Genomic DNA, 14,662 nt, shown 5'->3' with positions numbered 1-14,662 from the left:
TTGTTAGTGGTGACAGTGCTACTCTGTTGGTGTAGATGTCGCTACCGGGGTACTGGCTGCTTTTCTTCTAATTGAGATGTCGTGGAAAGAAAAATCGGACTTCGGTCGCCGGGATTTGGACCCGGGTCCCGAACGTTCTTAACCTAAGGCGCTAACTACTGCGCTGCCGTCGTCCGACACTAGTTGGTGTCGAGTGCCGCTACACAACCAGCAATAGTTTTCCTTTGTGGCAGCATCGTCACCTAACTTGTCTGGTTTGTTATCCTTAGATCAGTCAACATTTCTTGACTGGTTTTCCACCCTTAGATCAGTCATCTATTTAACTCGTGGCGGCACTCGACAGTAACTATGACTGGACGACGTCGGCGCAGTGGTTAGCACTTTTGGTTACGAACGTTCGGGACCCGGGTTCAAATCCCGGCACCCGTAGTCCGATTTTTCTTCCATGACATCTAAATGAGGAGAAAAAGCAGCAGTACCCCATCAGCGACATCTATACCAGCAGCAGAACCTGTTTCGACCTCTACACCAGCAGTAGCAATATCACCACAACACCACCTATGCACACCAGCAGCACCACCTATCACCCACTACTATCGCACCTCAAACTTATATTTATACACACCGAGCATAACTGTCTACGTCTATGTTGTTGGAATAAAGTGTTACATTGTAACCTGTTACTCCAGTGTTATGATCAGTCCAACTACCTTTATTATCCTAAACGAAATAGGGGATCGATCACTTCGTGGTGTCGATTATATAATCGTAATGGGAATTTATGACTCCCGTTGGCGCGCTTTCTCGCGATCACGTCTCTCCGCGAACGATCGAACAAATCGATTTTAAGAATTGCAAAACTGTTCGGATAATCGAACATTCGAATGTAAGATGTTGAAAAAATTGAGCTCCTTATCGTATTTCAAATTTCTTTTGATTCTTATTATGTAAATAGACAATTTGAAATTTAGTTTAATTTTAATCTGAATAACGAATTAGAATACTAATTTAATTTTTATAGGGTTCACCTGGCTTACCTGGAGAACCAGGTGCCCCAGGCCCTCGAGGAATCGAAGGTGCTATTGGTAAGCCAGGACTACCAGGACTCGATGGACGATCTGCAGAAAAAGGCGACAGAGGTCAACAAGGAGAACAAGGTCCTGTTGGACCACGCGGTTTACCTGGAAGTGTCGTAGGTTTATTACGCCTTTTATGAAAAAGGATAAATACATCGAGGATCAAAATTCGTAATACAAGCCGAATCAGGAGAGATCCTATAACTCAAAATAAGACAAAACTTTTGTTCTACATTTTTAATTTATTTCTGCATGTAGAATAATCTCTTTCCAATTTGTCGCTCTTACTTACTTCAATTTTCTCCAAAATGGAACTTCCAATCCAAGTTCGTTATTCTTGATTTTCGTTTCACTTTGGGTCATAAAATTTTTCTCACTTCATTTGCGCTGTGCATTGAGATGCACGGAGTATATCATTGTGATCTAAAAAATTCAAAAAGGTAGAAATATGCTTTTTTAGGGTGCACCGGGTTTACCTGGAGTCGCCGGTATTCCAGGATTAGAAGGGCGGCCAGGTCCACCAGGTTCCCCAGGTCCTCCAGGACCAGCAGGACCACCAGGAACAATTTCAGACATGTTAAGTACAAATAACGTATTGGAAACTATCGGCAGTCCAGGAGTTAGTGGACCAAGAGGTGCGTCAGGTGCTCCAGGATTAGTAAGTATTTCAAATGATTATTAAGATGAAAAATATCTATTATTGTTAAATATTCGTTTGTTTCTTTAACCCATTGTCATATTACTCTGTTCCCCCTAAAAGCTCATTCGTGGTAATAATTATACCGTCCATGTGTTGTAATGATAAAACAGAGTTTGGTAGGATGATTTAGAAGTTAATTTAATATGAAAAATCTTGGGACTCTTGACCATATGTAAGATCTGTTATTAACAAGGAACAGTCAGTAGGTGACTGTACACGTCACTGGAATCAATTTCAACAATATTGTTTTGAAGTTCTTAACTTTGTCGTTACATTCATTGTTACTAAAAATTAGCCAGGTGAGAGAGGACCTCCTGGAGAACGAGGTCCAGAGGGTCAAATGGGACTACCGGGAATGCCAGGAAAAGATGGGGCTCCAGGACTTCAAGGACCGCCAGGGATTAGAGGGCAGACAGGAATGCCAGGAGTTCAAGGACCGCCAGGCCGAAGTATCATTGAGTCAGAAATTCGAGAAATATGTACCAGTGTGTTACGAGGTGGATATTTACTACTCTGCTTAGTGATGCTATTTTTATAGGGCAAGCAGCTGGATATTTATTACACAGCCTACTTATCTCCACTAGGTGTATACTTATCCGAAATTATTGTGTTATCGTGACACGCAAAATTAAATAGTAGTATAGATGTAGTAGTACAGTAACGAGATTACTGTAGCAACAATATTCTTATACGACGCGGGTCGTTCTTAGCAAAACAGCTATATGGGTTGGTTTATGTAAAAAGGTAGAAGATAACTGTTCATTTTATTGGTACGTACATGTACAGAACAGATGACTGAGATGGCAGCACAGATGCAAGGTCCACCTGGTCCACCTGGTCGAGGCCGTCCAGGTCGTCCTGGATCACCTGGTCCACAAGGTCGCCCAGGTACAACCCCCAGAGAAAGGGTTACCAACCTCATTTGCCTGCATTTGATCCCTTAACCGTAGAACGTGATAGTAGAAATGATCCTACTATGTATTTTTGGTATTTTCATTTTGAAAGTACAGTCCCTAATTACCAGGAATTAGAACGACTCAAACATGTTAATAATACGTGTTCTTCCCTTTTGGCTTTATTGTAGCTCACATTCTTTCCAACATGTCCCATATGCGCTAAAGGTAGCGTCTCTTTGTAGTCCCATTATTTTCATAAACATTTCGAATTTTTGTCCTCGAATTGGATAATGCAGCTGTTAAGGGCGAATATATAGACGATGAGATCAAGTACCAGAATAGTTTCCCATTTATCTGATGTAGTATATGTATACATGACATTTATAGCTAGATAGATGAAATTTCTGCATGTAATTTTAATACGATGATTAGGGACTGTATCTTTTCCTCAGAAATCCATAGTAGACGATGAATCGTCATTACATAAAAATACCTTCAGCGTCCTTGATAGTCATAGCGAAACATCACAATGGTTGTTGCTGTCATCGTTCTGTCATGAGTTGCTTGAAATTTCACTTTCATCCTTAGTTAGAGTCAGCATTCATCAGCGACGCGATTCATGTACACGCACATCCGCTCGATTAACAATTGATCGATCGGAGATTAACAACTCACGTGGCTGTGTACATCTATAAAGATGATGGAATCCTGCATGTGTCACAGAGAGGCTGAAAACACTAACAGAAGGTCTACGAGGGCCACCCGGGTTGCCGGGGCTGGCCCGACAGGGTCGTCCCGGTCGAATTGGAACCCAGGGCATCCCAGGTACCTACTAGATCAAATCTGTTTTTCTCAATTAATATGTTCTATCTAACATTTTTTTCATTTTTCAAGATATGTTGAAATATTTGAAATTATCCATGTTTTTTTACTTTTTAAATGAAATTATGTTATACGACTTGTTACGAAATGACAGTTAACCATTTTGGATTGAATGACAAGGTTGGCACAAAGAGAATGGAAAAACTTCGGTTTTCTTCAATTTCGAAGTGGTAGACAGGACATTTTAATCAAGAAGAACAGAAATATGCTAACATCTTTTCTTCCGGTATGACCTATTTATCTGTAACAATAATAACAATGTTACATTACATTTGATTCATTATTCTTTATTATATTAATCCTGCTGAGATGCTCGAATTATATTTCAATGTTACTCACATTTTAGCAAACGAGAAAGATGTTTAATACTTTAAGAAAATATTAGACATAGGATAAAAACGAAAAATCATATATACCAATAATAATTTTTTATACTCTACTTAAACTTGAAATATCCTTTAACGTTGGAAAAATACGTTTAGAAAATGAACGAAAGAAAATTAATGTAGGGATGAACACTAGAAAAAAAAATAACATAGTTAGATTATACCTGGATTAATAAACAGTTAGCGACTGTAAGCTTACAGTATTAAATATCTTAATATAATATGTATAATTTTTCATCTTCAACGTTAAATTAAATTAAATAAATGAAATTAAATTAGTGTTCAATTCTGGTAAAAAATTGCTCTTCAGGTGATCCAGGTCTCCCAGGTTTACCCGGAGAGCGTGGATTTGTCGGATTACCAGGACCACAAGGCGCCATAGGTCCTCAAGGTTCACCTGGTGAACGGGGTGAGAAGGGCGATAAAGGTCAGGAAGGCGTTGGCGTAGAAGGTCCGATGGGTCCGCAAGGACCGCCTGGTAGCACACATAAACTTTTTTGACATTATCACTCGGTGAATTTATCATTCTTTCTTCCTGACGGAAATTATGTTAATAGGACCACCTGGCAATGATGGCGCTGGATTGCCTGGAAGGCAAGGAGAACGGGGGGAACCAGGCAGGCCAGGTAAAGAGAAAAAAGTTACAAACACGTTTTTAAATTCTCCTGCTGGTATTTTTAGCTTCGTTTATCAACAGGCATTCCTGGGATGAGGGGGGCACCTGGACTTCACGGATTACCCGGATTTTGCGAGTTCTGTAATTATCAAGGCGCCAATTACTTACAGTATCCTCGCGACGATAAGAAAGGGCCCTAAAACCATAAGTATTTCTAGGAATTAAAAAAAATATTTAGATATAAGAAGAGCAGTTAATATCGCAAATACGATTAACCTTTCGCTTAGTAAACAGTTAAAGCATCTTTCAAATCACTGCCATATGAAAACAATATTTTTTGTCGATCATACGTGTTTAATAAAATAAGTATTCGTCAGTGAAGAATGATTCATACCAGTTACTTTACATAATATGTATATACATAAAAAGTTCCATAGGAGTGTTCCAAAGCGTTTCAACGCGTAGGATATATTTTTAAATGTAGTTACGAATATTTTTTGAGCAAAAATAAAAGAAAATGAGAGAAAAACGTAATTCATAATTTCCTCGAATATAGACATATTTGTGGCCACATGCGACTATCGCGCGCGCAATGGTCCGATTCCTTGTTCTCCCGTCTAAAAAAGTGATGGCGCCACTGACGACCAGTGCCAGTTAAAATCAGTGATGGCCGCAAGGCTTGCGATGCACATTACGTTGAGATTGCGTTGAGTTTGTTTATCGCGACGTTTCCGTGGCAAGAAAAATTCTGTGACTTTCATTCGACGCGGGCTAATTATTGCCGTGTATCTCTGTAAAAAGTACGTTCGGCTGAATCGTATTTGTCAGAGTGGCTCACAGAAACTACGCGTTTGCTCCTCTTGACAGATCTGTCCCGTGTTCGGAGCAGTACCTACTCGAGTGCCACGAGAAGTGTCGTTACATCGTCATTTTGGGTGACTTTCTTGTAGTAGAAGCCATTCTAATGACGTCGCGTATGTGATAGAACGATACGAAAGGAGCCTTTGCCGACACGGGGACGGCGACCCCACACCCGTCGGCAATTCTTTTTCTTCTCACCCTTGTTGGAGACACGCGCATCGAAAGCGTCTAAGGTATGTACACCGGTAGGCCAGGTTAGGTGCATCGCCGTGTCTCGTGACGGCGTTCTGGACAATTTTGATTTATTGCACACATGTTTTCGTATACTTCTTTACAACATCAGATAAAAATTAATGGATGGCATTCTAGTTTTTATATATAGTTTTATAATAAGGTGGAAATTTCGAATTGTTATATCCATTTTTATGTAGCAGATAAGACTTGTAACTTAATGTACAATGAAATTTTCACGTGTACAGAATGATTTAAATGAATGATAAGACTATTGATATAAGATTTTATTAAAAACTGTAAATATGGAATATAATATAATATATAAAGATATTGTAGCTCTGTTTGAATTTTGTTATTAAAGTCGATAATACCGATACGGTTTCCACAGGTGTTGAGATCTTCGATTTTACTGCACCTGCAAGAATGTCCCCTTATTTATTTACCGTTATAGTATATTATAACGGCAACTATAAACCCCGGCAAATAAGATTAACTTCATATGCGTCTAATGTAATATAACGGACACTGTCCCGATGAGTATATGTACATATATTCTATCTGGGCAAGGAAGTGTTTGTTCCCCCCTTAAACGGTGCTCCACTGACACACGTTGCTTCCTCTACTCGGCACCGGTCCAAAACATTATTCTCAGTTGATTCATCATTGTCGTGTGCTATTAGTTAAAAGTCGTTCGAATTTCAGTGCACGGAGTGACGTATCGCTTCGTAATCGTTAAAATCAATCTATATCTTATTATAATCCGATCATGTAATCGTTCGAAACCGCATGACATTTTGAACGATTGACATTTATCCCTGACATTGATATAAGTACGTACGATAGTCCTTGTCTGGAAATCATTTGGAAATATGTTACAAATTTTAATACATCGCTATCAATTGTTCGTAATACGATAGTGTTACATTTGACAGGATATCGATTCTATATCATTGTCATGTTTTGTAGTTCGAGTCGCGTAAGACGATTAAAGGTTATTTATTCCATTTGTTCAATCGTTTATCAAAAGATTAAGATTAGCTTGACGAAAATCTGAATTATGAGAAATCCGAAATTGGCCGCGCCTTTTGGCCGCTCCATTTCGCGCGTTCCTCTGTACGCACCAAAACTGTCCCACATTCCCAACCGTTCCTCTGTCTCCTCAAGCGATCTTATACACCCCCACCTGGCCCACTTATTGTATTGATTCAAACTTAGGCATCCACACGTTCCTCATTCCTTTGCAACTTCCTGCTTGACGATCTTCCTCTGACACTTCCTGTTGGATCCTTCCGGCAATTTGTGCGCTGCAAAGACAGTAATTCCATTCGGGAAGATATATTGGAAAAAATAGTAGAACGGTATATATATGTAGTTGGGGATTTTCAGGTTTCCTGGGACATTCCTTCCGCTGACGTGAGCATTGTTCCGGTCTCAGTTCCTCTGATCAATTCAACCATTCAACTATGTCATTTATTGTTTGCACAGATATTTTCGATATATTAGGGTTATGTGGATTGTTCGAGATTTGTAACTGATACTATTAATTCCACATATTACTATTTGTAGTGATATATATATACTCAGGTTCGAAGGCTTTTGTCATCGACAGCTTTCGTCGAGACGATTTCTCTTTATGTGACCAACAATCAATACACTTTTTAGTCCCCTGTAAACAGAAATACCTTTCATAAAATGCTAGTTTCATTGTAAACAAATTCTTTTTATTTGTGGAGTAGGCTTTCTATTATTAATTACTATCATTATTAATGAACATTATTATTATTCCTAATAACAGTATATAAATTGGTATTATGTATAATACTAAATTAACAAATTATTAATAATTATTAATTATTAAATATAAATAAATAGGTATAATTGTTTTTTTCTTGTTTCACGAATTAGTATATGTACTTGATTAATTCATTATCGATTCATTTAAATTTTCAGTATATGTATATGAAGAAAGATACTTTATAAGAATTACTCATTCTTATTATTTTACTTATAATTTATCATATAAGTTTCCCTCCGTATAGATATGAAATGAATATCTATCGTTCTCAATACTAGTTCAATACAAGGTCGCATAACAAATTATGCTAGTCTGTTTGTTATCTTGTGTACTGACATGGAACAGCTGAATTAGTCTAATCATTCAGGCATTCAAGTTATAATATACCGCATTTGCCCGGAGCAATTGAAAGGTTAATAATATAATGATTTTGTATAGTACGAAATTGGATATGATATTATAATAACATTAAACTAACTAAGGATACTTAATTTTACTTTTAAAAATAAACTGACCTTTTTCTCTTTCAAATATTGATAATTAATTTATACGGTATGGTGGTTTTCGAAGAATTAATAATCATTCTATTATTCCACAATATCCCATTTGCTCACACACATACACACACACATCGTACATCAATATATATCAATTGTATATCAATAGATCAAATAAAATAAAAGATTAGAAGAATATATGATAAAGGACTAGAAGTATTAAATATTAAAAAAACATTCTAACTAATTTAATAATGATTAAATATCATTTAATAATGATAAAAATAATGAAATATTAATTAATAAGAAATTTTTGAATACCAAAAATGTGGTTAACGCTAGAAGGCCATCTAGAATGAAATATTATTATTTTACAACTGTTATTATTCGCAAAAACAATAACAAAGAAACATTGAAATGATATTATTACAGAACGTCAATATCAAAACAAAATTCACAGGATGTGAAATTTCACATTTCGAGCGTCAAATATGAAAAATAGGATATAAAAGATTACAGTAAACACGTGTAAAAAGATATCAAAAGTATCAGTCGTATCGTGAAATGAAAAGAAATGTTTGCAACGAATGGTTCACGTAATCATAGAATGAAGAGTAAAATTAGAGCTGAAAACAGACGTTTCGAATTTCAAAGTTGGCGGTAATTTCGAAAGCGCATCGAGCACTTTGATTCGTTGATTATTTCGCTGAAAGATAGCAGGTAAGATCGTTCTTTCTCTCTCTCCTTTTCTAGCTGTAACTCGGTAAGTAAAATATTGATTAGGCAGTACAGAAACCTAGATAGTTTTTACTGCATTTATCGCGGCCGTCTCTATATTTATCAAGCATTCCACGCGGTGATCTCCTCTCTTCCTTTTTTTCTTTCAATATGTACGCATCAATGATATTAACCAGATCAGCGAAAAAGCTTTGTTCGCGATACACAACTAGCTTTCGGTACAAAGCTTTGAAAAACCGAACCTAAATGGGATTACGTAAGTTATCTTGGCGAGGTTCTCCGCTCTGTCAGTTCCTCGTCGATTTAGTCAGTGTGTTACGCTTGGTTCTATTTACTTAACGGTTTTCCACTTTGATGTATTTAAGACATTGTCAAGCATTAATCGCTATTGGGTGCGGCGATTGAATCAAATTGAGTTACACAAAGCCGATTCGCTAAATTGATTAAATGCTATTGAGTATGGTCACGAAGGTTTTGATCGGTGGTGTCTTTATTTTGGCGTGTATTTGAATGGCGAACAGCGTTTTTATTGTGAATATCGAGTATTTACATGAAACATTATATTTATTTGATGACGGAATACATTTTTTAATACATTACAAAACTTATAAAAATATTTAAAACACGTTATTAGCAATTGGTTTAAGAATTATTTCTATTTTTTTATTGCGCCTTCCTTTGTAGTAACTGGTATTCAAAATAAAATTCTTCAAATAGTTTAAAAATAATTATTTCTCAAAGCAGTTATTCATATTACTGTGATATAAAGAAATCGATATAGCATCAAACAATTAATAAATTCATTTTTCTCAAACCGATTTCTCAGATTGAAACATTATTTAGTAAATATGTGTTATTTAATCTGTCAGGTTTTGTGACGCAAGCACAAGCTTGTCCAAATATCAGAATTTTTAAATTGGTACTTAATCACCTGACCCAATGCCAATATCATTCTTGCCCATCTACACACTGTATATTATATTATGCAAAAATTTTAGGCCGTCTACTCACAAAAATAATTAATCATATATTTAGAAAATGTTTTCATGTAGTGTTAAGAAAGAAACAAATCTTTTATCAATTAATTTTATATTATCAAAATTGTTTTTCTTATATTCGGGTTAAATACGCACTTGTCCGCTTTCTCCATATTTCAAAACATATTCTTCATCATAATATTAAAATATTAAAAAACGTTCTGAATATTTGGAGATATAATATACTATTTATCTTAAGAATTATATCTTTGGCAAGATAATAATAATGCATAGCAAAATTATTTGGAGATGGAAGAAAATAGAAAAAATGGAGAACATACAAGAGAAATATATTAGGTCCGGATTTTAACATCCCAGCATAGTCCTGGTGGAAACCAAAAGGAATAAAGTAAGGATAGAGACGGGAAACAAACCAATAAGATATGAGGAGAAAACAGAACGGTTAAACAACGATAAAATGATACAGAATGCTGAAGGGAAATACATACAGACCAACATAAGAAATGGGAAGAAATAAAAGATACTTAAAACAGACAGAGAATGATAAATACTGAAGAATTGGAAATGGAAAGAAGAAGAGACGAAGATTTTGTTGAAGATCTAACTCAAGTGGACTGGGCAGGGCAATTACAATAGCAATACAATAGAATAGAAGACGGATATAACAAGCGCTATAAGTAAATTAGAGGCAATTAAAAAGCTAAATATTTAAATGAAAATTACAAAGGCAGAAATCAAAGGTGAATGCTAGGTTCAGACGTGGGAACGAAGAAAGGGGAAATATGTATTGAAAAAAAGAAGATACAATCCGCAAACTATGTAAAGAGGCATGAGAGTCACTGGAACATATGCTGCATGAATGTAAAGAGCTGAAAGGAACACGGTTAACAGGAAGAGAAATACCAAAGGGGGAGGAAAAAGGAACGGACTACTATATAGTGCTGGAAAAAAGGAGAATCAAGGAAGGACAATTGGAAGGAAAGGAAGGGGCGCAATTAAAATCTTGTAATTAAACTTCCCCCACACACGCGCGCGAACACACGCTTGCACAAAATAATTATTGTTACATAACAAAACTATTTTATATTAAAATATTCTTTTTTAGCCATAAAGGGACATTAAAATAAAAAAAAAAATCAGCAAAAGTGAGCATGTTTTTCTACCTATGATATTGACATTAATTCATGGAAACAAAACATTTTCCACCGAAATCTATGTTCACAGAAAATAAAACCTGCAATTACGTTAAACGTGCAACCCGCTGAAAAAAATCGATACCCTTCGGTTTTTAGAACTGGTGAAGGTATTATTATTGCAACGTTGCCAGTAACCTGATGCCATAGTCAATCGAGCAGAATCTAGGATCGATATATGTGCACACACGCAAAGAAAACGCTGGGAAAGGAAAAAAAGAAGAGAGAAAATGGGAGGGAGAAAAGAGAAAAGTTTCATTGCGTGTATACGGGTTATTGGAGTATACGGAGTGGCCGAAGGCCGGAAAGCAGTTACGAAGTTCATTGCGCCGCGTAATTAAAGCGCCAAGTGGCGAACAATACGACAACCGTCGATGCCGATTCACCCTTCAAACAAAACTTCACCCTGCGCCGTTTGCGTAACGGCCTTTAATGACTGAATGAGCCACGCCGGAGGAATCATATCTTCATTTGTTCCCAATAGTCGACTAAGGGTTAATGGAGACAGAATGCTTTTCAAGGAGCGATATTCCTTGGTTTAGAATGATGATATTAAAAGAATAACTATTTTTCATGCTCTCTGAGCAATATTCGCTTGCCGGTAGTTGCACTATCTTTTGTTAAGACTCATTCAGATTAAACAATTCGCTTGAATTCAACTAACCTGATTTTAATCCATGGGCCAAGTGGTGAAATAATGTGAAGGTAAGGGGAAATTCGAGGGATGTCCACCTTTCGTGATTTTATATTTTATCATATCCTGTTTGTGAGAATTGCGACTGCATAATTAGCATATTGCAATGATTATAATTTGAGATTGAAGTTTCTTATAATTGTAATTATAATGTCTCCTAATATTATAATATTGCCAAATACAAGTAATACAAAATATAAGTAAACATTTTCTGATAGAGAATATACGGATGTATCAGTTTCATAATAAAACATATAAGATGTAAATAAATATATTATGATAAACTGGAAGATAAATAAGAACAGTGATTAAAGCATCTGATCAATATGGTGAAATAAGTGAAACGAATGAAAATAATGCGAATTTGTAGCAGGTATTTACATATTAGCAATCAGCAGCGACTTGTTAAAGAAAACACTGAATCTTCAGTATGTTGTGTTCACAACCTGTTCATTTCAATTATTAGCGACAAAAAGCCAATAAGATCGAGTGACTGTGCTCGAAGCGATATTCACGTTTTCGAGGAATCGTCGAGGAGAGCTATTTTCATAGCTCTGAGAAACGCCGTTTGTTTTGTTGGTCCTCTAAAGCTAAAGCACGGCCGTGTGCTTATTTATGTCTATTCAAATTGTACATTCGTGATTTGCAACGAATAGCTGGCGAGAACGCCAAATTCCTACTTCATTCGAATTTAAAACACACCATCTCTTTGGATAAGATTTGAAACACCTGAATAAGCTTGCTTTATTTCGTTTTTGTCGAGCTCCAAAGTGATATAAATGGGAGCTACTAGCGAAACGTAAAACCAGAGTTAGCGATTTAACAAATTTAGTATTTTTTATTTTAATGTGATTTCCAGTTTAGTTTGATAGAATTGTCGAGCTTCAAAGTGATATAAATGGGAACTACTAGCGAAACGTAAAACCAGAGTTAACGATTTAACAAATTTAGTATTTTTTATTTTAATGTGATTTTCAGTTTAGTTTGATAGAATTTAAAAGGAAAGTGAATATTCTATCTGAAATGCATAAATAATTTTTTCATCGAATGCTCGCGTCATTGAAAACTGTTTTTACTCATGCAACAAGCGATTGCCATTGTGTGACATTTAGTGTATTTTTAGCTTTGCAACGTAGTCATTACGCGGAAAAACACATACCAGGCTGAAGAATTTTAACGAGCAGAGATAAGAACTCAATAGCGACGAACTTAACTGAATAGTGCACTTGTAAACTTTAGCACCTATTCTGAGGTAATATCGCATGTTCAATATTCAATGGAATAAAAATTCCGGTTTATAAGATTAATGATAAGTGATCATAATGAAATAATGTGGTCTTGTAAATTAAGGCTTATCGGTATCAGCACATTTTTTTCGCAAAACAATTGCGTCACGCAATTAAGCAATTAACGGGATCTACTTTGTACTTGATTATTAAATCGTTGTTAAACATCTTTAATTCTTACGTCGGAATAGTTAGCATTGTACGAATTAAAGAGTATGATATGTCGTAATAATACGTCGTATTTAATTTAATAAGCTGGTAGCAATGTGGGGATATATTGATCTGCAGTGAGATTCTTGCAATTAATTTTTAATGTAAGGCTTATGTGATTCATGTATTCTCCAAAAATAAAAGATTACATGATTTTGATCGAAGACCACGTTAAAAGAATGTAACAAGTTTTCAACAGAATTATACAAGATATACAGGGTGGTTGGTAACTGGTGGTACAAGCGGAAAGGGGGTGATTCTACGCGAAAAAAGAAGTCGAAAATATAGAATAAAAATTTTTTTTTCTTTTTTTCTTAATTTTTTCATCGAAACAACGATCTACAGTGAGATCCGTTATAACGTACCGCAGGCGTACCGAGCGAAAATTCAAAGTCGATTTTCTCGAAAACAAAGCCTCAAACTAAAAATTTTTATTCTATATTTTCTATTCTATATATTCTATATTTTCTATTATTCTATATTTTATTATCTTATCAGCTGTAAAACACGTGTTCGTTGTAGCAACACTGAAGACCAGAGTTTTCTTATACCAGAGTATAAGGACAACTTGATGAACATAATGCGTCAACAACTAGTGAATACTCGGCGGGTTCGCTAGCTACGCTCGTAAAGGGCGTATGCGGTAGTAAGACGTCGCGAGTTCGAGACCACTCCTGGGCAAGCCAAGGTGGAAAACCAAATATCATCTTAGAAGTATATACAACGGGCAAGTGGGGCCCCCCCCTTGCCTATAATGTTGTAGTGCTTTCTATGAGTGTTTGGGAAGTACCCCCGGAGAACGGTTTCACTCGTTGCTGAACTACACCTAGGCCCGCCCGTGGGGTTTTAGCCGATAAAAATCCGCCGGATTTCCCCACGTAAAAAAAGAGGTTTTTTTTTCTTTTTTTTTTTTAATTTTTCCATCGAGACAACGATCTACAGTGAGATCCGTTATAACGTACCGCAGGCGTACCGTGCGAAAATTCAAAGTCGATTTTCTCGAAAACAAAGCCTCAAACTAAAAATTTTTATTCTATATTTTCTATTCTATATATTCTATATTTTCTATTATTCTATATTTTATTATCTTATCAGCTGTAAAACACGTGTTCGTTGTAGCAACACTGAAGACCAGAGTTTTCTTATACCAGAGTATAAGGACAACTTGATGAACATAATGCGTCAACAACTAGTGAATACTCGGCGGGTTCGCTAGCTACGCTCGTAAAGGGCGTATGCGGTAGTAAGACGTCGCGAGTTCGAGACCACTCCTGGGCAAGCCAAGGTGGAAAACCAAATATCATCTTAGAAGTATATACAACGGGCAAGTGGGTTTCCCGACCCCCCTTGCCTACTATGTTGTTGTGCTTCTATGAGTGTTTGGGAAGTACCCCCGGAGAACGGTTTCACTCGTTGCTGAACTACACCTAGGCCCGCCCGTGGGGTTTTAGCCGATAAAAATCCGCCGGATTTCCCCACGTAAAAAAAGAGGTTTTTTTTTTTTTTTTTTTTTTAATTTTTCCATCGAGACAACGATCTACAGTGAGATCCGTTATAACGTACCGCACGCGTACCGAGCGAAAATTCAAAGTCGATTTTC

At 36.3% G+C, this 14,662-nt stretch overlaps 2 protein-coding genes and 1 long non-coding RNA gene across 12 annotated transcripts in view; 2 read left to right on the top strand and 1 right to left on the bottom strand.

Annotated features, from left to right (window-relative positions):
- The window catches only part of LOC126875986 (collagen alpha-1(IX) chain-like), a 28,354-nt gene extending 23,278 nt beyond the window's left edge, over positions 1 to 5,076 (top strand). The window contains exons 13-20 of one of the 4 annotated variants that reach the window (XM_050638919.1): positions 1,022 to 1,192; positions 1,537 to 1,734; positions 2,072 to 2,273; positions 2,563 to 2,664; positions 3,396 to 3,497; positions 4,251 to 4,418; positions 4,498 to 4,566; positions 4,638 to 5,076. In XM_050638919.1, coding sequence (XP_050494876.1) covers positions 1,022 to 1,192; positions 1,537 to 1,734; positions 2,072 to 2,273; positions 2,563 to 2,664; positions 3,396 to 3,497; positions 4,251 to 4,418; positions 4,498 to 4,566; positions 4,638 to 4,756 — 1,131 coding nt within the window. In that variant the 3' untranslated portion in view covers positions 4,757 to 5,076. Of the gene's footprint in view, positions 1 to 1,021; positions 1,193 to 1,536; positions 1,735 to 2,071; positions 2,274 to 2,562; positions 2,665 to 3,395; positions 3,498 to 4,250; positions 4,419 to 4,497; positions 4,567 to 4,637 lie in introns of those variants that run through there. The other 3 variants (XM_050638924.1, XM_050638922.1, XR_007693851.1) reach the window with 3 other exon arrangements.
- Positions 2,522 to 3,389, bottom strand: LOC126876199 (uncharacterized). The gene is made up of 2 exons (XR_007694002.1): positions 3,166 to 3,389; positions 2,522 to 2,715 (listed from the first exon to the last, which is right to left on the bottom strand). It is a non-coding gene; the product is annotated as an uncharacterized LOC126876199 (long non-coding RNA).
- A 145-nt stretch (positions 5,077 to 5,221) lies between the features above and the next one.
- The window catches only part of LOC126876015 (dystrobrevin beta-like), a 32,590-nt gene continuing 23,149 nt past the window's right edge, over positions 5,222 to 14,662 (top strand). For 4 of the 7 annotated variants that reach the window (XM_050638937.1, XM_050638964.1, XM_050638929.1 and 1 more), the window contains exon 1: positions 5,223 to 5,650. The gene's annotated coding sequence lies outside the window, so the exon portion shown is untranslated. Of the gene's footprint in view, positions 5,651 to 14,662 lie in introns of all 7 variants that reach the window. The other 3 variants (XM_050638950.1, XM_050638946.1, XM_050638954.1) reach the window with 2 other exon arrangements.

Source organism: Bombus huntii, chromosome 2, assembly GCF_024542735.1.
Source record: "Bombus huntii isolate Logan2020A chromosome 2, iyBomHunt1.1, whole genome shotgun sequence".
NCBI classification, from domain to species: domain Eukaryota; kingdom Metazoa; phylum Arthropoda; class Insecta; order Hymenoptera; family Apidae; genus Bombus; species Bombus huntii.
Note: the sequence above shows the minus strand (reverse complement) of the source record. Positions and strands in the feature narration are given on the sequence as shown.